The sequence below is a fragment of the Panthera leo genome, chromosome D3 (genome assembly GCF_018350215.1).
Source record: "Panthera leo isolate Ple1 chromosome D3, P.leo_Ple1_pat1.1, whole genome shotgun sequence".
Taxonomy (NCBI): domain Eukaryota; kingdom Metazoa; phylum Chordata; class Mammalia; order Carnivora; family Felidae; genus Panthera; species Panthera leo.
Window position 1 is genome coordinate 54,963,677 of NC_056690.1, and position 24,711 is coordinate 54,988,387.

Sequence of the window (24,711 nt, forward strand, 5' to 3'; positions counted from 1 at the left end):
AAATGTTAAATTCCTCAACAAGTATGCAATGCTTAATACTATCGGTTTAATCCCTTTTGTAACACAACAGAACATGATGTATTTTATAATGATAAAGATAGGTTACCTACATTTTTCAAAATAGAGTTAAATTTGGTATAAACATTTTAGGATCATCTATCAAAACTTTACCATAGCAACATTTTTGTAGATGTTAAGTGATGAAGCAATAAAGAAAAACTATTTTAATCAGTCTTTGATCCGATATGAGAAGGCAAAACTTGACATACCTAGTATTCAAATAACATTGATAACAATGGTTAACAAAGGGAAGGCCTACAATACCACAGAAAACTTTGGAGTTTTATATTCATAATTACTTATCTGAAATATTTATAAAAGTTTTAGAAACTGCTTGAAATTGCTAAATTATTTTTAATAAAATTCCGTTAAAATTAAGCTTAGAATTTCACTTACTGCCATAAATGTTTTAGATATTTAGAAACACTGATTATAATTCACAGTTAACCAATTTTACCCAACTAACCACAAAATTCCGTACATTTTTTTATTTCTTTGTCTTTCAAAAAGCAAGAGAAACAAAAGTGGGAGGGTACTAAAAATATCACATTGGACACACTTTTAAAAATTAACACATTACGGGGAAATCAAAAACTTTATTTGCCTTTAGCTCTAAACTACATTGCTCACAAACTTCTGCTTGATACGTGTAACATTCTAAATGACCTGGTTATTTAGCTTCATATTTCTATTAAAAAGTATTCCCAAATGTTTTATATATTTAAATTATATTTATATATTTGATATTATATAAATTATATATATATTTATATTTATATATATTATATACTTATATATAATATATATTAAATATGTATATTTAAATATATATTAAAATACATATTAAATATAAATATATATAAATATAAATTATAATTTATATTTAAATTAAATATAAATTATAATTTATATATTTAAATTAAATATAAATTAAATTTATATATTTAAATTTAAATATATAAATTAATTGTCACATTTAAATGCTATTTACTTTTTAAGACAAGGTATTCATATACACTTCTATTTTCCATCCTAAAAATTAATAAAAAAATAACTTTATGGTGGGAATCTCCTTTTTATTATAAAATATTTGTAGATGTGAAATACTAATACTGAATACTATCTCCCACAACTGTGAACAACTTTCATTTGGAACGAATACTCATACCATTGAATCTGCAATCAATTTGGAGTTTCCTATAGTCAACCTACACAAAGGTCCAAATCTGCTTGAAAACATAGGCAATGTTTATCAAACAATATGCCAAATTCAAAGTTTTTTTTTAAAAGAACAAGTACATCCTCCCCATATTTTAAAAAGCAGCTTCATGCAAAATTTGAAATAATTTTAAAAATTATTCCTGAGCCCATTCATTAAAGCGTATTTATTTAAAGAACTGACACATAAATTCAGCAAAGTCACTGGATACAAATTCAATATACAGAAATCTGTGCCAGGTTTATACACCGATAGTGCAGCAGCAGAAAAAGAAATCAAGGAATCAATCCTATTTACAGTTGCAACAAAAACCAAAAGACACATAAGAATAAATCCAACCAAAGAGGTAAAAGATCTGTACTCTGAAAAGTATAGAACACTGATGAAAGAAATTGAAGAGTACACAAAGAAATGGAAAAACATTTCACGCTCATGGATTAAAAGAATATCATTAAAATGTCTATACTGCCCAAAGTAATCTACACATTTAATGCCATCCCTATCAAAATACCATCAGCATTTTCACACAGCTAGAAATGCAGTCCTAAAATTTGTATGGAACCAGAAAAGACCTGAACAGCCAAAGCAATCTTGTAGAAAATAAAGCTGGAGGCATCACAATCCCTGACTTCAAGGTATACTACAAAGCTGTAGTCATCAAGATAGTATGGTACTAGGACAAAAACAGACACATAGAACAATGAAACAGAATAGAAAACCCAGAAATGGTTCCACAACTGTGGGTCAACTAATTTTCAACAAAGCAGGAAAGAGTATCCAATGGAAAAAAGACAGTCTCTTCAACAAATGGTGTTGAGAAAACTGGATAGCAACATGCAGGAGAATGAGGCTGGACCATTTTCTTACAGCATATACAAAAATAAATTCAAAGTGGATAGAAGACCAAATGTGAGACAGGAAACCATCAAAATCCTAGAGAAGAACGCAGGTAGCAACCTCTTTGACTTCAACCATAGCAACTTCTTATTGGACATATCTTTGGACGCAAGAGAAACAAAAGCAAAAATTAACAACTGGGACTTCATTAAGATAAAAAGCTTTTGGGGCGCCTGGGTGGCTCAGTCGGTTAAGCATCCGACTTCGGCTCAGGTCACGATCTCGCGGTATGTGAGTTCGAGCCCCGCGACGGGCTCTGTGCTGACTGCTCAGAGCCTGGAGCCTGTTTCAGATTCTGTGTCTCCCTCTCTCTCTGACCCTCCCCCGTTCATGCTCTGTCTCTCTCTGTCTCAAAATTAAATACACGTTAAAAAAAAATTTTTTTTTTTTTTTAAAGATAAAAAGCTTTTGCACAGAGAAGGAAACAATCAACAAAACTAAAAGGCAACCTACGGAATGGGAGAATGTGCAAACATGTGATAAAAGGTTAGTGTCCAAAACCTATAATGAACTTATCAAACTCAACACCCAAAAAAACATAATCCAGTTAAGAAATGGGCAGAAGACATGAGAAGAGATTTCTCCAAAGAAGACATCGAGATGGCTAACAGACACATGAAAAGATGCTCAGCATTACTCATCAGCAGGGAAAAACAAATCAAAACCATGATGAGATACCACCTCACACCTATCCGAATGGCTGAAAGTAACAACATGGGAATAACAAGCGTTAGGATGTGGAGAAAGGGGAACCCTCTTACTGTTGATGGGAATGAAACTTTGTGCACTGACTTTGGAAAACAGTTTGGAGATTCCTCAAAAGTTAAGAATAGAACTACCCCACAACCCAGCAATTCCACTACCAGGATTTCCCAAAGGATACTAACATACTGATTTAAAGAGGCACATGCACCCTGATTTACTTATCAACAATAGCCAAATTATGCAAAGAGCCCAAATGTCCATCAACTGATGATGAATGGATAAAGAAGTTGTAGTATATAGATATAATGGAATATCACTCAGCCATCAAAAATAATGAAATTTTGCCATTTGCTATGACATTGATGGAGCTAGAGTGTATTATGCTATGCAAAATAAGTCAGAGAAAAATAAATACCACATGATTTCACTCCTATGTGGAATTTAAGAAACAAAATAGATGAACACAGGGGATGGGGGAAAAAAAGAGAGAGAGAGGCAAACCATAATAGACTGTCAACTATAGAGAACAAACTGAGGGTCCCTGGAGGGGAGGTAGGCAGGGGATACGCTAAATGGGTGATGGGTATTAAGGAAGGCACTTGTAACGAGAACTGGGTGTTGCATGTTAGTGACAAATCACTAAATTGTACTCCTAAAACCAATTATTACACTATATGTTAACTTACAATGTAAATTAAAAAATTATATAAAATAAATAAATTTGAACAAAAAAAGGCATTTAGTTAATGCCTATAATGTGCCACATAATGGTAGCACTATTGTGACTGATGACTTACATATAGACTCTAACTTCCAAAATCTTACAATTCTGTAGGAGACAAACATAAAGTAACAACTAAAACACAATGTGTTAATTGTCACAGTAGTGGGCAGTAAAATGTCTTATGAGATTTCAAGGGAAGACAGTTATCCTTAGCTGTGGAGAGCAAAGATGGTTTTGTGGGAGTAAGAGGGCAAAACAGAGATAACAGAAATTTCATAGGTTAAGGCCCAGAGATTAGAGGTAATCAAAGCTAGAACAGAATATATGAAGGGACATGAAGCTTAAGAGTAAATATTATTTTATAAAGGGACTTTGATGTTATGCCTAGGAATAGGAATTAATCATTATTAATTGACTGAAATGACTCTTCTAGTATCCAGGCAAAAATGAGAGTGGTCCGAATGAAGATACTATAGTATAGATAGAATTGTTTGGATTTGAGACACATTCCAGAGGTGGAATCAAAACAAATCACTGACTGTATATAAAGGGTGAGGAAAGGTGAGTAGTCAATATAATTAATCAGCCTCCTGACTTATGGTCCTGGGTGAATAACTGGTGCCATTAACTGCACCTAGGAGCACAGAAGAAAGAAGAAATGACTAGTTCAATTTTGTATGTTTCAAATTTGAGAGGCTCCAATGACATATATAAAAAGGTGTTCGATGGGCACCTAGAAAAAAAAGAAAAATTTGAGCTGGAAATCCCAATTTAATCTAAGAATACAATGTATAAATAATATCAATTCAAATGGGATCACCCACGAGGAGAACAGAGTCAGAAGGGGACATAGTTAGGGAGCACCAGTATTTCCAACATGGACAGAGGAAGTAAACATGGAGAGAGCCATAAAAACTGGCTAAAGTATCCACCAAAGTGGGAAGAAAGCCTGTTGACGGTCAAGTTAGCAAAACAAAAGAAAACACCCCAACAACACAGGAAAAGTATTTTTCCAACAGGTGAAGGTGAACAAAACTTTCATTTCCAACACTATACAGAGTGGAGTTTTCCATTTTATTTAGTTACTTATTTGTGATCTAAATGTATATGTGTAATTTCAATGTTATATTCAACAATGTATCAATTATTCCTGCATAATAAACCACTCTTAAACTTAGTGGCTAAAAACAATCCCCAATTTTATTTGCTCATAATTATGAGTCACCATGTAAACTGGGTGTAGCAGGATGGGTTCTTGGTCTTGTCTGAAGGCAACCAATGTGAGCACAAACTCATTAGTCATCTGACAGCTTGACTAGGATAGGTAGGTCTAGACAGCCTCACTCACAAGTCTGGTGGTTTCTGCTGACTGCACAATCGGCGCCTCTCTCTACTTGGTCATTCATCCTCAAGGAGGCTATATTAATTAAGCCTATTTACATGGGAAGCTTATGGGAGCAAGAGAGTGACAGCAGAGGCTTCAAGGCTTCTCGACAAGAGACTTTGCTTAGAAGTTGTCTGATATTTCTTCTGACACGTCTGTTGTTCAACCCAAATCCCAAATCCAGTCTATGCTTAAAGGCTGGGAGAATAGGGATTGCCTGTTAATGGAAGAGGGTGTAAAGGATGTGGGGAGCCATTTTAATCCTCCATTTTCTTACCTTTCACCCAAGAATATACATGCCTCCTATGTGCAAAATATATCAAAGGCTTAAATGTAAGTGCTAAAACCATAAAACTCATACAAGAAAACAAAGAGGTAAATCTTCATGACCTGGGATGTTGCAATGAATTCTTAAATATGACAGTAAAAGCATAAAGAAAAACGACAAAAGGATAAACTGAAATTTATCAAAATTAAAAACTTTTGTACATCAAGGGACATTATCAAGAAAGTGAAACACAACCTATATAATGGGGGGAAATGCTTGAAAATCATATATTTGATTAGGGTCCAGGATCCAAATATATAAAGAAATTTTACAACTCAACAACAAAATTGTTGAGCTATGAAAAATGGTTTGGTAGTTCCTCAATAAGTTAAACATAGAATTACCATTCCATTTGATAAAGCAATTCCACCCATAGGTGGAACTGAAAAAAGAACTGAAAAGAACCAAAAGAACTGAAAAAAAGGTATTTACAATAGACAAAAGGTGGAAACAATCCAAAGGCCCACCAACAGATGAACAGTTAAACATAGTGGTATATACATATAATGGAATATTGCTCAGCCATAAAAAGTAATAAAGTACTGATACATGGTGCAATGTGGATGAACTTCAAAATGTTATGCTAAGTAAGAGGAGCCAGACAAAAAAGATCATATTGCATGATTTAATTTATATAAAAAAAATTCAGAATACGTAAATCCATAGAAATTGTGGTTGCCACACCAGGGTAGAGGTGAACAGATATTAAATCCTTGATGTGAATGGGGTGGTGAAAATGTTCTGGGACTAGATAGAAGTGGTGACTGTACAACATTGTGAATGTATTAAATGCCACTGAGTTGTTCACTTTAAAATGGTTAATTTTACGGTACGTGAACTGTGTCTCAAATAAAAAAATATTTTAACTGGAACAAAGTATGGGCTTTAGTTAATAATAATGTATCAATATTGACTCATTAATTATAATAAATGTACTATTCTAATGTAAGATATTAGGCTAGGGAAAACATGGTCCAGAGTATATATGAAATCTCTATATTATCTTCCCTTTCTGTAAGTCTTAAACTGTTTTAAAATAAAGTTTAATAAAACAATACTATTTAGAAGACATAAAAATTAATTAAATGAAAGGAAATAATACTAAAGCAAAAAATATGACCATGGCTTTTGAGTTATGAGGTTTGAACCCCATCAGATTAATTATGAAGCCCCAAAGTTCTTATGGGAATTGTAACATTTTGGACTAAAATACAAAAGATTAAAAATGCAGAGAAACTTCCAATTTATATCAGTGTTATGAACAATACTGTGTTCTACTAAAATTCATATGTTGAAGCCCTAATCTCCAATGTGACTATATTTGAAGATAGGGCCTTTAAGGAGATAATTAAAGTTAAAAGATGTCATAGAATGGAGTCCTAATCCAATAAAACTAGTATTCTTATTAGAAGACAAAAAAAAAAAAAATAATAACCTACCAGAGCTCACTCTCTCTCAACATGTGGGCACAGAAGAAAGGCCATGTAAGAACACAGTGTGAAGGAGGCTGTTTACAAGCCAGGAAGAAATCCTCAATAGAAACCAACTGTGACAACACCTTGATTTTGGACTTCTAGCCTCCAGCGCTGTGAGAAAATAAACTTCTGTTGTTTAATTCTTCCAGCCTGTGGTATTTTTTATGGCAGCCTGAACTAATACAGGAAAAAAGTTTCAGAGTAACTACTCAGGTCTACTTCTTATGGAATTCTAAATATCTCTCAGAACCAAGAGCTCAGAGAGTAATGCAAAGAGACAAAGAGAACCACAAATTAGGAAACTATCCCCAGGAAGCAGAACTGGGTCTTGGCAGCATTGTTTAGACTCAGAAGTGACAGACATAACACCATGTGCCCTCATAAATTTCAGAATTACAGGCATCAGTGAAAGTTATGTGTCTTTCATTTCTCTCCTTTTGAGTAACACTGTTCATTGTGACAATTTTGTCCCTGCTTCACCACTGTTTGCTAAGTGTGTAGGAGCAGTATTTAACATCATTTTAATTCACAGATCTCTAGACCAAAAGAAGCTGCACCCAGAGAACATCATCCACATCATATCTGTTGTGGAACATATAATCATGGACCTCTGCATGATACCATCATGGAATGAAACTTTTCGGGGGTTGGTGATTACAGTCTCCAATTGGATGGGTTGTGGACCATGATGTCAATGAACCAACAGATTGACTGCTACATAAATTGTCCCCACAAATTCATTTCTCGTGTCATCCACATCTTGTCTAATATTCTACTGCATTAACAAAGGGATTGATTATATGCTTTGCTTTGGCCAGTGGGACTTGAACAATCATAATACACGCAAATAGTTTAAGCTTTTGCCCACTGAGATCTGTCCTCCTAGAACACTGTCCCAGACATGGGTGTGAGACCATCTTAGTCACTATTTCCAGTTGAGTTAGCAGGTGTTTACATCCACATAACTGGCCCCAGGCAAGAACTAACAAAATTGTCCAGCTGAGCCCAGAACAAATTGCTCAATGGTAACAAAATAAATGCTTGTTCTAGCCACAAAGTTTGAGAGAGAGACAGAGACAGAGAGAGAATGTGTGTGTATGTGTATACCAATAGATGGGAAAAAAAAATGTTTACTTTTCTGAAGTTATTTTCATGAAAACAATAAAAACCAAATCCAGATTCCAATGAATAAGTGAGTAATTTGTAGGAAACAAATGTTTAGTTTATGCAATCCTTTTCAGATGTTAGTTACGTAAAACATGAAGAAAGAGAAAAAGATATGTTTAAAGGTGTATGGGATAAAAAATATTTTCTTGAAAACAAGAGAAACATCAATATTTTAAATATTGATAGGAGTGAGTTAGGGGGAAAAAAAGTAAATTTGGAAGAGAGATGTGAACACCTGATGGAACAAGATCCTTGAAAAAGATGGAATGCAGATGAGGGGAGTAGCTACTGAGGAGGGAAGAGATTTCCCATGGAAGGACAAAAGGAATAATATTTGTGGAATTCAAGAATGGTAAGTGGGATAACAAGAGTTTGAAGCATTTCTATTGTCATACCTCCTATTTTCTTTGTAAAGTAAGAGATGAATGAGTAGTGAATTAGAGGATTTGGAGGCCTGAACCAAAGAGAGGACGGGAATAGCCACTGGAGAATACTAGAGAAAGTTCTGGTTAACAAACAGAATAATTTCAGAGCACTGCTAAAGGCCCCACTGAGGTTGGACACCATGAATGTGTAACATCTCAAATTGGGATTTCTGTGTAATGTTTTCTGGCACTATTCAGCAGCCTGGGGTGTAGGAATGGAGATGGCAGATCATGAGAGGGAACTCATCAGGGCTTGCAGAGTTCCGTCAGACTAGAAGGATGGTAAGATAAAAAAGTGAAGAACCAGATATACCAATTAGTGAGTGTTTTAAGAGATGAATACATTAGTCAAGAAAGTAAATAATGGAAAACGGGAATGATAGAATGGCAAATAGTGAATACTTTAGGATTTGAAGTGTCCTTAAGTTTCAAATGAAATAGAATTAACAGAATAAGAGAACTCAAAGTATTAGAGATTTGGTCAGTAGGATCAGATGATTAAATATTATTTTTCAGAATTTGAAAACACATGTGAAATGGTATAAGCACAGCAAAATTTTCTAACTGGAATTGCAGGCATTTCAACATTCATATTTTTTTGATCCTCATAGCTGACCTACTTTCAGGGATACTTTCAGTATGGGGGAGAATAGGATGTTCTTAGATCTCAGACACACCTGCCTGGATGCTAACTCTGACATTGACTGTGTGATCTTGGGGGAAGTCGTTATCTCCGGAATCTGTTTCCCCACCTGTAACTGGGGATAATGGCAGTTTCTACCTCACAAGTTTTTTGTAAGGTTTCAATGAAATCATACATATTAAGTGTTTAATACGGCCTATGATATATAGTAAGCGCTTAGTATTACCATTACAACACTTTTACTGCTAATAATGTTATCATTTTTGTATAACACATTCTTTATATTTTAAAGAATGATTTCTAAATACTTTCTATGCCATTCTTTCAAATCATGGTAACATTTTAATGATTTGTATTGATCAAATGAAGAAAAAAATTTCAGTTCAGTAGAAATGACTCCAAAGTAAATAAAGCTATCTCTAGTCTAGGTCATCTAGAAAAATACAGTGGAAAAAAAATAAAACAAAATCTTGTACTTGTATGGGAAGTTATCCAGGTAATTACTTCTATCATATTGCCATGTTTTCTCATTCTTTGCAAAAATAAAATATAGAGAAAAGGTTCACAGTAACTCTACTTTGAAGAATTTCCTTTTCAAAATTCAGAATTGCAATTAAACTATTAGGACTGCATGGACAGACTTATGGCAGATTCATCTCTGCTAATCACAGGCTCTACAGCATTCATTCTGACTATAACGGAAACCACTGCGATTCAGTGTGCAAACAAACTGTAATGGTTGATCCAAAGAAGACTGACCTTAGGGCACCTGGGTAGCTCAGTCGATTGACTGTCCAGCTCTTGATTTTGGCTCAGGTCATGATATCACAGTGCATGGGTTCAAGCCCACATTTGGCTCTACACTGACAGGGCGGAGCCTGCATGGGATTCTGTCTCTCTTCTCTCTCTGCCCCTTCCCTCCTTGCTTTCTTTCTCTCAAAATTAAAAAAAAAAAATTTAATTTAAAAAAAGATTGATCTTTTCACTCACTTAATGTAGTCCATACCCAAAGTAGATGATGGCTTTATAATTATTTACAGAGCTTTATCTAATAAAAGATTAAGATGATTCTGATTAAAAACAAACAAGCACTGTTTCCATAAGAAACCCCACAACCATCAGCAGTAGCCCCCAGCCCTAGAAAACTAATCTGCTGTCTCTACAGACTGGCCTATTTTGGACATTCCACATTAACGGGATCATACAATACGTGGTCTTTTGTGATTATGGTAATGGTTGCACAACTCTGCAAATACACTAAAAAATGCTGAATTGTACACTTTAAATGACAAACTTTATGATATTTAAATTATATCAATAAAGCTGTTTTAAAAATCAAGCACTTTATAGAGAAACACAATTGGTAAGTTAGACAAATGTGAAAATGGTGTAATTAAAAGAAGATGAACTGCAGGCCTAGAGAGAGCATCACTTTCTTTTTCTCTGTCCTTGACCCCAACCCAATCCCAGCATAAATGTACTCCTTACAGTCCCAAGAAAAACCCAATTTCAATGGGAAGAAATGTCACTGTGAATTGAACAAAGTCAAGAATGTTACTTGGGCCATACATTCAGATTTGCAGGCCTTAGCAGAAGAAATGTACTTATTTGGGCAAAACACCCCTTTCTCTTTTGCTGGCTGGTAGATCCTTCATGAACCAGCCTGTCTTCATCATTAGGCCATTTTTTTCCCCAACAATTGGAGTAATAAAACACGAGGTTTGGGTAATGTGGAGACATAATTAACCAGTTACCTGCTTTGACTCCTAACCCCCAAATCCAGAAGAATCACATAATCTGCAACTCAAAATAGGACTTATTTTTTGCCCTTCACGTTGGGGATTGCAATGGAATTTGGGGTGGAGGTTCCAGCTGGTATCACCAAGTTGTTTCTCTGCGTTATTTTGCCCTCTGCACACATAATCCCTTGGAAACTGGTAAAGGGGTGAGCCCTGTTGCTCCCCCAGAACTAGACAGGTAAAGACAGTGCCTGGGACTATAGGCAATGAATGAATAAAACTGAATAATGTTAAACTCCTCCCAAGGGGACAATCAGCTGACAACTTTTATTGGATAAAATATTTTCAAGTGGTAAAAATGTTGAGAAGGACAATTTTAAGGACTACACTCGTATGCCTCTTGAAGAAGACAACACCCTACATCAAGCATGAAGACTGGTCCATCAGAACTTTCTCAGAGCCAGATCCAACAACAGTGGTGAGGGAAGAGATACAGCACAAACCTATCCTCTTGTTTGCACAATCTATTTGTGCAGTGTTTGCACAGAATAATCTTAATGAAAGGTATGGGAAGGTTTTTATCATTCTTGTCATCTTTTGAAAATAACCAGAAGTTACAGTGTTTTCAGAATTGAACTCCCTTCAGAATAATAAAGGCAAACAGGTTAAAAAGACAGAATCATTACATTCTCTTTCAACAGACCTATTAAGTATTTCTTTAGAACAAAATAACTCATTAAGAAGGGCACGCCGTCCTTTCACACACCAATTTACTCATCTAATCATCTAATCAGTTTAGTGTCCCTAAAAATGATGTAAATACTATTTAATTTACTAGTCAAGTTGGCTTATGGAAATTACTACTTAGCATGATTGCCTCCGGATAACGAACAAACAGGTAGGGGGAAAAAAAATCTATTTAATAAGGTCGTTTCACCCTTCTGAAGTGAGACTATCAAAAACATGTCTAGATTAGTAAATTATACAACTAAGCAAAGATTCTATAAAATATTCCAAGTATCATTAAAAAAAATAACTCCCTGGGATGAGTAACAGCCCTTACAGGTTCTATCAAGCTTCCAAAAAATGTTAGCATTTTAAATCTTACCCGTTTCAAATGCTCTTGTATTTTAGATTCCACATTTTCAATGTGTGAAATCATTTTGTTGACACATGGTGCTGGGATGTTTACTAAAGCACAGCTTTGACGGCGACATGGGTAACTAAAGTAAATGCCTTCATTCACCCCTTAAAGATAAAGCAGACAGAAATTAGTTAATAGTTACATACAAAATAGTAAACTGTGATATTCAGAATATGCAAAAAATATTCTGCTTTATTAATACTAACACTTTTTAAATTTCTTTAATAAACACATTGACAAAGAGTTCAGAAAATTATAGAATGGTATGATATTAGGTGATATTAATTATATGTAATTATATAAAGTATTCTATAACATCATGAACTAAACATTAAAAAAAACACTAAAGAAAAAAGGCAAAAAACCAGTTAATCCAGTAGTTTCTAAATAGTTCCTGAATCACTTAAAAAATGCCTTTGAAATATATTTCAAATTCTCCCTTCAAAGAGAGTCCACATCTCCCAGTGTAAATAATATCCAACCATTCATGCATTGAAGAAGTTCTTTAAATCCAGCATGAGTTTCTCTTGCTGAAAAAAAATAAAAGCAGGTCCCCTTCATCCTTATAATAACCTCATTTTCTACCTTCCATTTCTGAAAATTGGAGTCTCATGCAAAGAGTGATTGATGTTCCCACTATAGCATTCAAGTTGTACTCATCATAAAATCCACTCAGTCGGATGTGCCTCAGTGATTCTAATCCTGGCATGTCCCGAGTCGACTGAAGGTTGCAGAAGCACAGCAAAGTTGTCCATGAAACTCCACCAAAGTGCTTACTTGCAGTCCTTTTGCCTCTAAGGACTCTATTGGGCTGGATGATAGCCGCAGTCACTGATCTTAAATGCAAGACACAAAATAGGCTCGGTGCCTCAGTGAGAACAGTGTGATGTCCTCATTTCGGCTGACCTTGAAGAACACAGAAGTTATGCCGTTGCCTCCAGACTGTGCTTTTTGTTTCCATGCCAACTCAGAGAGTAAATATCTTCATTTAAACAGCAATGTTTTAAATATCTTTTAAATAACATCTCCTCCAAAAACATAATGTCCGTGAAAACAGCATACCTGTTTCATTTACAAATGTTTACACTATCCCATATGTTACATATATGTATAAACACATATACGTGTATACGTATACACACATATATGCACACTAACACTTTTTGAGAACTAAAAATATGTGCCAAACATGGAACTATGCTAAGTACTTTTGATTCCATATTTTATTTAATCTTCACCACAATCTTATGAAATGGATTATCTCGATTTCATAGGTGAGGAAACAAAGGCTTAGTGAAATTATATAATGTGTCCATTTCCACAGAACTGGTAGGTGGGAGAACTGAAATTTGAACTATATCTCCTGGGCTTTGGAGTATAAGCCATACTTTAAGGTTGTTCTTATATTTTTACAAAGGTGGCAAAAAAAGCGAAGCAGTCCTAAAAATATATTTCAGGGCATCTCAAATGTTTCACGTATCACTCATTTTTGAGTTTTGCTTGTTCCTTCAAGGTATCAGTGCTGATATTCCAATGTAGCTTAGTTTGCTTTGACTATACTCAACACATATACTTGCTATGAACATTTCGTGTGTTATATTCCATCTCTCATCTATAGTTCATACACAGATATATATTTTCATCTCTGTAACAGTCATAGGGCTAAAGAACAAGCTGGTGAAAATTACATATTGATCTCCTATCCAAATATCTTGATAAGGGCATGTTGCCCTTCCCTCTAGAAATAAAGTTTTAATACACATTTAACAACCAGGCAGTTGTCCTTAGACTCAAAACATTTGTTTTGCTTCATTAAATGTGGAGAAAACAAGGATAGCGATGACTCATTTAACATTTTTTTGTATGTACCACTCTCACCCTATTATGTGAATACTAATTAGTTTCCATTACACCCCTATGGTTTGGGATTAACATTTTGCATACAGTAAAGTGAAGAAATACTACGAAGTTAAAATTTGCAATAAAAGTCTGTAAAAGACATGGCATCTTGAGTAGCGCAATGTAAACCCAGAATCCAGGAGTTATTATCACTGTTTTTATTCTAGTACAGGCATAATACAAGTTACAACTTTCCTTTACATTTCTTTTCAATTTAGAGACACCCTAGATCACTACACTAGGTGTCCATGTTCATTCTTTTTTTGACTGGAATGATAACTAACTGTGCTTAAGTTAAAGCTATCCAGTCTCTAACCTCAGATTTCTGACTTAATAAATGAATGGGTTGGTAGGGTGTTGTACAAAATCTTTTTCACCTTAAATTCCATGATACAGCTAATTAATGATTTTAGTCAAACATACTGATAGAACTCCTCGCAAAGCCTGTGCACAAATTGTCAGAGTGAGTGTTTAAAGACAAGCTCAGGCAAGACTTATAACCTCTCTAAACATCTGCCCAACTTTAATTCCCTTACTCAGAACCAATGCCTAAGAGGTAAGCAAGATCTTCCTGGATCTAGGCTACAGTTGAGGTTTGTTGGCTCTATAACATGAAACTCCCATTTAAAAAAATACAGACTGGTTGATTTTATGGGCAAATGAAATAAAATGCAGTGTTCATAAACTGCCAACTCTCTTTGCAGTGAATGTAATCCTTTCATAATTTATTCACCCAACCCATCCTCCCTTCTCTCCTGCTTTTAATATGTGGTTCCTTTATGTCCATTACCCGAATTACTGTATTGTCCCTTTATCTGAACTCAGCACTCAGGAGAAAACTCATCGAAACACAGATTTGCTTTTCACATTCTGTTATCCCTTTTAACATCTTTTCTTTCCCAGATGTAGAAAAAGTCAGTGTTCTCAAGTTTAGAAATAACTTCTCCTCCTTGGAAAGCCTCTGTGTGATTAACAGAAAGTACCTTTAATTTTTTTTTTTTTTTATAGACACAAAGTTCCCTTTAGTTTTTGTTACATACTGGAGGAATCGGGGTACAGGGAACCTTTCTCTGACTTTAGAATTACTTTCTTTTTATTGAACCTTACAATGTAGAAGACATTTATCACTGAATATATAAAATAGTATGCATAGACTCTCAGAGTTGGAGATGACTAAAGACTGCATCTACTCTAACCACTTTCTATTTTTTTTTTAACATTTATTTATTATTGAGAGACAGAGAGAGACAGAGCATGAGTATGGGAGGGGCCGAGAGACAGGGAGACACAGAACCTGAAACAGGCTCCAGGCTCTGACTGTCAGCACAGAGCCCAATGCAGGGCTCGAACTCACAAACTGTGAGATCATGACTGGAGCCGAAGTCGGACGCTTAACAGACTGAGCCACCCAGCAACCCCGAACCACTTTTAACATATACATGGCCCTGTTCAGTGTTCACTTATCACCAGTCCCTTCAGTCTTTTAAAACTCTGCAATTTCAGTATATTTAGTTTTGCTTCCCTTAAGTAATCACAGGTCTATTTCTGTGTCTGACTACTTCCTATAGCTATTATCTTATACTAAATCTTGCTTTGACTAGCAATTTTTTCAAATGAGCATTCTATACCAACAGTCACAATACCCTCACTTCCTGTTCTCTTCTTTAAATTGCAATTTCTATGCAAATATTAACAGCCTTCTTACATGGCCCTTTCCCTGTGAGGAATTCTTGAATCTTTCAGACATTTGGATCTACCTGTATAATTTCTATTTCTTTATTAGAACTTAACACATTGCATTCTAACTGTGTCACATCTATCTGCTTCCCATCTATCTTCCCATGAAGCTTTGCATTCTTTATGGAGAGAAATTATATTTAGTGGCTTAAAAGCTATTGAATAAATAAGTGAAAGAATAAATCACTTTTTGAAAAATGTTATCATGCTGTAACCTGGCTTCTGTTCTCTCCTCTCTAAGAAATCTTCATACAACAATCCCACCAATCAATATTTCTACTACTATCTGTGAAGGAGTAACTGATATAGATTTAGTCTTCCAAGTATGAAAAAAAAAAAAAAAAAAACGCAAGACAACTATTTTCAGACATTGGAAAATAGGAATTCCAGCCTTTGACTCCTGAGAAAGGAAAATTCATAAGGTTGAGTCCCACAATAATCATGCTCTCTGCCAAGGGACAATTCTTCAATTGCAATATAGAGATCTGGGGGAAGAAAAGAACATGGAAATCCTGTTGAGATAAGGGGCAAAGATTAGTATCATAGGTAGTGGAGACAGAATCTTCAGGGCAGGAAACTGAAAAAGACACAGTCATGCAGAGAAGGACCCCAAAAAATCCATGTGAGAGTGCTCTCTGAATCTGTAGATAAGGGCTAGACTCTGTGTGTGTGTGTGTGTGTGTGTGTGTGTGTGTGTGTGTGTGTGTAGAGTGAAATTCCCTGAATATTTTTTGCAGAAAACCAAGCATATACCACTTTTTTTAAATGTATATTTATTCATTGTGAGAGACACAGGGAAAGAGAGAGACATAGCAGGCAGAGGAAGGACAGAGAGAGAGAGAGGGAGAGAGAGAATCCCAAGCAGGGTCCACACTGTCAGCACAGAGCCCAGTGTGGGGCTCAATCCCATGAACCGTGGGATCATGACCTAAGCAGATATCAAAAATTGGTGCTTAACTGACTGAGCCACAGACATTCCCAAGCATATACCACTTTTAAGTTAATCAAATGATTAACTGAGCTGACTACTAGAAAAAGAATCAATTCTCTTCAGAAAAAAATAACAGAATCCAGAATCTTCACAATGTACTACACAAATATCCATTATTAAATCATACAAAGAAACAGAAGAATGTGTTTTAAAAGTCTAGAAAAAAAATCAGTAGAAACTGAACCCAAGATAGCCCAGAAGTTGTACATAGCAAAGATTTTAAAGTAAATTATAAATACGTTCTAAAAGGTAAAGAAAAAAATATGTTCAAGTAATTAAAGGAAAATCTGGTCTTTACAACTGAACACATATTTAGCGTCAACATAAACATAAAAATAAAAACTATGAAAAAAAAAACAAATGGAAATTCTATAACTGAAAAGTATGAAAATTTAAATTAAAAAATATATTGGTTGGACTTAGCAACAAATTGAATATGGTAAGGACTCAGTGAATGTGTACACAAATCGATAGAAAATATCTACTCTAAAGAACAGAAAGGAAAATGAAAAGAACAGAACTGTGGGACAAAAATCAAACAATCTAACATGTGAAGTTGAGGTTCTTGAAAAAAAAAAAAGAAATTTGGAATGAAAAATATTTGTGGAATAACGGCCACATTATTTCAAAATTTGATGAAAAAACACTGACTTATACATCTAAGAATCTCAGCAAATCCCAAACAACTAAAATATAAAGAGAACAAACTACATCTGGGAATATCATAGTCAAATTGCTGAAAAACAATAATAAATAAATAGTCTTTAAAATAGCCATAAAACATGACTATGAAGGTAATAGGATATGAATAAGAGCTACATTTCTAATAAGAAAAAAATGCAGGCCAGAATATAATAGAAAAATATATTTAAAGTGCAAGCAGGCAGGAGGCAGAAAGGAAAGAAGGAAGGATGGAGAGAGAGAAACATTAAAGAAAAAATAAATTAGACTTCACCAAACAAAACATTCAGCTCCTAAAAAAAAAAAAAAAAATTACAATAAATGAAAAGACAAGCAAGAGAATGGGAGATAATATGATTGGAAAGTTAGAGCATGATCAGAGAATTACAACTTTCACTCCCGTTCCAGACCTCCAGGAAAGGGAGAGGGGCTGGAGGGAATCAATTGCCAATGGCCAATGATTTAATCAGCCATACCTAGGTAAAGAAGCCTTCATAAAAACCCAAAAGGAGAGGGATTGGAACGCTTCCAGGCTGATGAACACATGAAGATTTGAGGAGAGTGCAAACTCAAAGAGGGCACAGAAGATCGGCACCATCTGCCCTACTTTACTCTATACCTCTCTTCCACCTGGCTGCTCCTGCGTTATATCCTCTTACAATAAACCCATAACCCAGTAAGGAAAATGTTTCTCTGAGTTCTGTGGGTCATTCTAGCAAACTCAAGGAGGGGGGTTCACCGGAACTGCCAGTCTATAGTAGTTGGTCAGAAGCGTAGGTGATATCTGGGCTTTGGATTGGCCTCTGTGGTGGGGGGAAGGGCAATTTTGGACAACTAAACTCTTAACCTGTGGGATCTGACTCTAGTTCTAGGGAGATGGTGTCAGAATTGAGTTGCCTTTTAGGATCCTAGATGGTGTCCAAGAATTGCTGGTAGTCCGGAAACCCTACACTCACACACTGGAATTGGGTGCAGAACCTTTAATTACCTTGTGCCACCTCTGCTATTACTCCATTCTTTTCTGCTGTGTTGTACTAATTGCTTGACAATTATATTTTACCTGGCCTGCAAGATTATACATTTCAGATAAGGGTATTTTCTGAAATACCTCTATATCCTAATAGCACACGTATATTTCAGTGTCTTGAATTAACTGTTTCATAAACCAATCATTGGTATTTTACAAAGGTTGTCCCAAACTGTAACAATAAACCCTAAGTCTGGAGATTAAAACTCTCTTCAACATTTCTACTAGAGAAAAATAGGTAAAGAATCAGAATGCCACCTTATCCCAGTTTTATCTTGTCAAACTGAAAATCTCCAGAGCAGAAGTTTATCAAAATCAAGAGTAAACATTTTTTATTAATATAGAGTTCTCCTCCAAAATAATCTGAAGTACGAACCCTCATACATGAAATGTATGCATTTTGTCATCTCTTTCTACCTCTTTCCACATACAATATCAGAAACACCTTCAAGAGCTAATATTTTATGGACTCTTAATTCTGGATTTCACACCACAAAAACATGAGTCCTGCTTCTTTTTCTTCTAAGAAACATATCCTCAATGAACTGGAAAGGCTCTAGCACCTGCTAGTCTTGGCATAAGCAATAAAGAAAATGTTCATTTTAAAAATTCAACATTTCTGAAATTATAAACAATTCTTATAACCAACTGTAATATAATATTATTAATAAAATAGGTAATAATATTGTGTTCTTAATATTATATATCATTATGCTAAATAGTACTGATATTTAGGATGTATTTCTTAATAAAAATATAATATGGACATCACAAACTAATAAGAAAATACAGCTTACATGGATTATTATATAACTTATTTTTTGTCCTTACCTTCAGTATTTGTCATTTTATTTTCATGAAAAATCTCAATGGCTTCCTTAGGGGCACCAAATAGAACCAAAGCTTGTGATGTGGCATTGTCTTTGAAAAAGAAAACAAAAATTTCAGTGGGCAGTTAATATAAATTTATTTAAATAAGGACAATAATATGTAAAACTATGCTGTAAAAGTGTTATCCTTGCAAAAGCAACTATAGTTCAAATATTAACCAAAACCCACAGTAAAATATATTTGGATGTTTTCCCTGGTACTTCAACTGGGTTAACTCTCACAAGAAGGCATTCCAAATAGCATCCAGCTATTAAAAGCAAACACTGAAAGACTGTTCAGAGTGACATCACCAAAACAATGGAGTAGGAGACCCAGCCTCCATTGTACAACAAAGTTCAACAGTTAGATGGTTATGAACAAACAAAAATAGTTCTGGGAGAGCTCAGGAATCCATTCAACAAACTTTAGCAACACAGTAGAACAAAAAAACAAAAAGACGCCTGTGAATAATCTCACAAAAAGGGAAGGAAAACAGCTTTATTTTGACTGCATCATCCCATCCACCAGGCCAACATTGCTTAGCACCAAGGGGGAATGCTCCAGCTTGAAATAGTTCCCCGCACTGGGAAATGGAGGACAGGGTAGGAGACCAGCTCCCCTACCCTTCTGGTGCACTGTACAAAAGATCTACTTTGGTTTCACCCCACTCAGAGACTGGCAAAGCCAAGACTTATGGAGAGGGTTTCAAACAAGGAAGAAGGGCAGAAGCTACCAATATCAGTATCAATATACAGAAAAAGCGATCACATTTCCCAGTGGCCTCCTCTGCAGAGGACCCCAGCAGGTTTGCTGGAGAAGGTGTCCTAAAATGAAAGAGAGGGTTAAGTGTTTCCCAAACATAAGGTGAGGGAGTTCACCACCACCAGACCTGCCTTACAAGATATTCTGAAAGGAGTTCTGAAAGCTAAAATGAAAAGACTTTAATCAGTAACATGAAAACATTTGAAAAAATAAAATACATTGGTAAAAATAATTACATAGTCAAATTCAGGATACTCCGATAGTATAGTATAGTGGTATGCTAATTGCTTAACTCAAATATAAAGATTAAAGAAGTATTAAAAATAGCTATAGCAGTAATAACTTACTAATGGATACACAATATAAAAAGATGTAAATTGTGACATCAGAAACATAAAAAGGAAGCCATAAAAGGGTAGAGTTTTTGTATGTAATTGAAGTTGTTAATTAACTTAAAATATACTACGATAGCAGGGTGCCTGGGTGGCTCAGTCAGTTAGGTGTCCAACTCTTGGTTTCAGCTCAGGTCATGATCTCATGGTTTTGTGAGTTTGAGCCCACATCAGGCTCAGTGCTGACAGGGTGGAGCCTGCTTGGGATTCTGTGTGTCCCTCTCTCTGTCCCTCCCCACTCTCATAGCTATCTCTGTTTCTCTCTCAAAATAAATAAATAAACTTTAAAATATTAAAATATACATATATATATACACACATACATACGTGTGTATACATATATACGTATGTATACATACGTATACATACGTATATATGTGTATACATACGTATACACACATATATACGTATGTATACGTATGTATACATACGTATATATGTGTATACATACGTATACACACATATATACGTATGTATACGTATGTATACATACGTATATATGTGTGTATACATACGTATACATACATATATACGTATATATGTATGTATATATATACGTATACATATATATATGTATACACACACATATGTATGTGTGTATATATATATGTATATTTTAATATTTTAAAGTTTATTTATTTATTTTGAGAGAGAAACATATATATGTATGTATACTACTATACTATAGTAGTATACTATACTATACTACTATATATGTATATATATACATATATATGTATGTACGTATATATACATATATGTATATATGTATGTGTGTATATATATATATATATATATATATATATATATATATATATATACATGTATGTATACTACTATACTCTAAAATGTTTTATGTAAGCCTTAAGGTAACCACAAAGCAAAAACCTATAGTAGATACACAAGAGAAAAAGAAGGGAATCAGAGTACACCACTATGGAAAATTACCAATGCATAAAGGAAAACAGCAAGAGAAGAAGAAAGGAATAAAAGAAGTATAAAATAGGCAGCAAACAATCAGTTTTAGGAGAATAGATCTAGGAAACTCAGTGACTCCATCAAACATAGTAATATCTGTATCATAAGTGTCCCAGAAAAAGAAAGAAAAGGGGTCAGAAAATTTATTTGAGGAAATAATAGCAGAAAACTTCCCTAATCTCGGAAAGGAAACAGATAATCAGATTCAGGAGGCACAGAGAACTCCTGTCAAGATCAACAAAAGCAGACACACACCAAGACAAAATGTAATTAAACTTGCAAAATACAGTGATACAGAAAAAAATCTTAAGAGCAGCAAAACAAAAGAAGTCCTTAACCTCCAAGAGCAAACCCCTAAGACCAGCAGAACTTTAAATACAAATGTTGCAAGCCAGAAGGGAGTGGCATGATATATTCAACATGCTGAATGGGAAAAATATGCAGCCAAGAATACCCTATCCAGCAAGGCTGTCATTCAGAATACAAGGAGAGATAAAGAGCTTCCCAAACAAACAAAAACTAAAGCAGTTCATGACCACTAAACCAGCCCTGCAAGATATATCAAAGGAGACTCTTTTAGTGGAAAGCAAAGACCAAAAGTATAAAGGAGGAAAGCAAAGGCAGGAATAATGAATATTTCTGTAAAAAAATCGGTCAAGGAACTCACACACACGCACACAAAGGATATAAAATATGACACCACATACCTAAAATGTGGGGAGGAGAGGAAAAAAGAATGGGTTCAAACTGAAAAGACCATCAACTTCATATAGACCGCTATATGCAAAAAAAGGTTATATAAAAACCTAGGAGCATCTGGGTTACTCAGTAGGTTGAGGGTCCAACTCTTGATTTCAGCTTTGGTCATGATCCTGAGGTCACGGGATTAAGCCCTGCATCAGGCTCTATGCTCACAGCATGGAACCTGGTTGGGATTCTCTCTTCCTCTCTCTCTCTCTCTCTCACTTATTCAAAATTATTAAATAAGCTTAGAAAAAAAGAGTAAAGGTTATTTACAAGCCCAATGTAACCACATATCCAAAACCAATAATAAAAAGGCAAAGAATAAAGATAAAGAAATCCAAATAAATCACTAAAGAAAATCACCAAAACGTGAAAGAGAAAAAGACAAGAAAGAAACAGAGTAAATCTTCAAAAACAAAAAACGAGAGTGACAGAATGGCAATAAATACATATCTATCAATAATTACTTTGAATGTAAATGGAATAAACACTCCAATCAAAAAAAAAGGTGAAAAAAATAAGACCCATTTATATTCTGCCTATGAAAGATTCATTTTAGACCTAAAGATATCTGCAGATTGAAAGTTAGATGATGGAGAAACATTTATCATTCAAACGGATGTCAAAACAAAGCTGGAGTAGCAATACTTATTTCACCAAAATAGACCTTTAAACAAAGAGACAAAGAAGACACTATATAATACTAAAGGTGACAATCCAACAAGATATAATAATTGTAAATATCTATGTACGCAATGCAGAAGTACTCAATTACATAAAATAACCAATATAAAGGAATTAATAATAACACAATAACACTAGGGCACATTAACACTCTACTTACATCAATGGACAGATCATCTCAACAGAAAATCAGCAAGAAAACAATGACTTTGAATGACACACTGGAACAGATGGGTTTTAACAGATATATTCAGAACATTCCATCCTAAAACTGCAGAATACACATTCTTTTCAAGTGCACATGGAACATTCTCCAGAAAATATCACATATTAGTTCACAAAACCAGCCTCAATAAATTCAAGAAGACTGAAATAATACTATGCATCTTTTCTGACCACAACAGTATGAAACTAAAAGTCACCCACAAGAAAAAATCTGGGAAGACCATAAATACATGGAGGTTAAAAAACATGCTACTGAACAATGAATACGTCAACCAGGAAATAAAAGAAATTAAAAAGTACATGGAAACAAATGAAAATGAAAACACAACAGTCCACAACCATTGAGATGCAGCAAAAGCAGTTCTAAGAGGAAAGTTTATAGCAATACAGGTCTATCCTAAGAAGCAAGTAAAATATATGGTAAACAACCTAATTTTACACCTAAAGGAGCTAGAAAAAGAACAATAAAACTTAAAACCAGCAAATGGCAGGAAATCATGAAGATTAGAGAGGAAATAAGTAATACAGATACTAAGAAAACAATAGAACAAATCAATGAAACCAGGAGCTGATTCCTTACAAAAATTAGTAAAAGTGATAAACTTCTAGCCAGACTTAGCAAAAAGAAAAGAAAAAAAGACTTAAGTAATAAAATCACAAATTAAGGAGGAGAAATAACAACCAACACTATAAAAATATTAGAAATTATAATAAAATATTATGAAAATATGTATACCAACAAATTGGACAACCTAGAAGAAATAGATAAATTCTTAGAAATAAACTACCTAAACTGAGACAGGAAGAAAATAGAAAATTTAAACAGACCCATTACCAGCAAAGAAATTGAATCAGTATCAAAAAAACTACCAACAACAAAAGTCCAGGAACAGACAGCTTCACAGGCAAATTCTACCAAACATTTAAAGAACAGCTAATACCTATTCTTAAACTATTATAAACAATAGAAAAGGAAAGAACACTTCTAAATTCATTCTATGAGGCCAGTATTATCCTGATACCAAGACCAGACAAAGATACCACTAAAAAAGAGAACTACATCATATCCCTGATGAATAAAGATGCAAAAATCATCAATAAAATATTAGCAAATGAAATCCAACTGTATATTTTTAAACGATTTTTTAAAAATCATTCACCACAATCAAGTGGGATTTATTCCTGCATTGCAAGGGTGGTTCAGTATTCTCAAATCAATCAACCGTGATACATCACATCAATAAGAAAAAGGATAAAAACCACATGATCATTTCAATACATACAGAAAAAGCATTTGACAAAGTACAGGATCCATTCATGATAAAAGCTCTCAATAAAGTAGGTTTAGAGGAAACATACCTCAACATAAATAAAGGCCACATACGAAAAATCCACAGTGAACATCATCCTCAATGGGGAAAAACTGAGAACTTTTGCCCTAAGGTCAGGAGTAAGACAAAGATGTCCACTATCACCACTTTTATTCAACACAATACTGAAGTCCTAGCCACAGCAATTCAATAAAGTTGCAGGAAAAAATCAAAATGGATGTACAAAATCAATGTACAGACATCTGTTGCATTTCTATACATCAATAATTAAGCAGAAAGAGAATAATTAAGAAAATAATCCCTTTTACAATTGCACCAAAAACACAGGCAGTACCTTCTTTGACATCAGCTGTATCAACTTTTTTCTAGATGTTTCTCCCAAGGCAAGGGAAATAAAAGCAAAAACAAACTATTGGGACTACACCAAGACAAAAATCTTCTGCACAGCAAAGGAAACAATCAACAAAACTAAAAGGTAGC

The 24,711-nt window shown here is 34.5% G+C and overlaps 1 protein-coding gene across 10 annotated transcripts in view; it reads right to left on the reverse strand.

Annotated features, from left to right (window-relative positions):
* CCDC178 (coiled-coil domain containing 178) overlaps window positions 1-24,711 on the reverse strand; it is a 468,894-nt gene that overhangs the window by 401,742 nt on the left and 42,441 nt on the right. For all 10 annotated transcript variants that reach the window (XM_042910989.1, XM_042910988.1, XM_042910990.1 and 7 more), the window contains exons 3-4: window positions 19,077-19,166; window positions 11,875-12,014 (exon numbers count right to left, since the gene is read on the reverse strand). In XM_042910989.1, coding sequence (XP_042766923.1) covers window positions 11,875-12,014; window positions 19,077-19,166 — 230 coding nt within the window. The remainder of the gene's footprint in view (window positions 1-11,874; window positions 12,015-19,076; window positions 19,167-24,711) is intronic.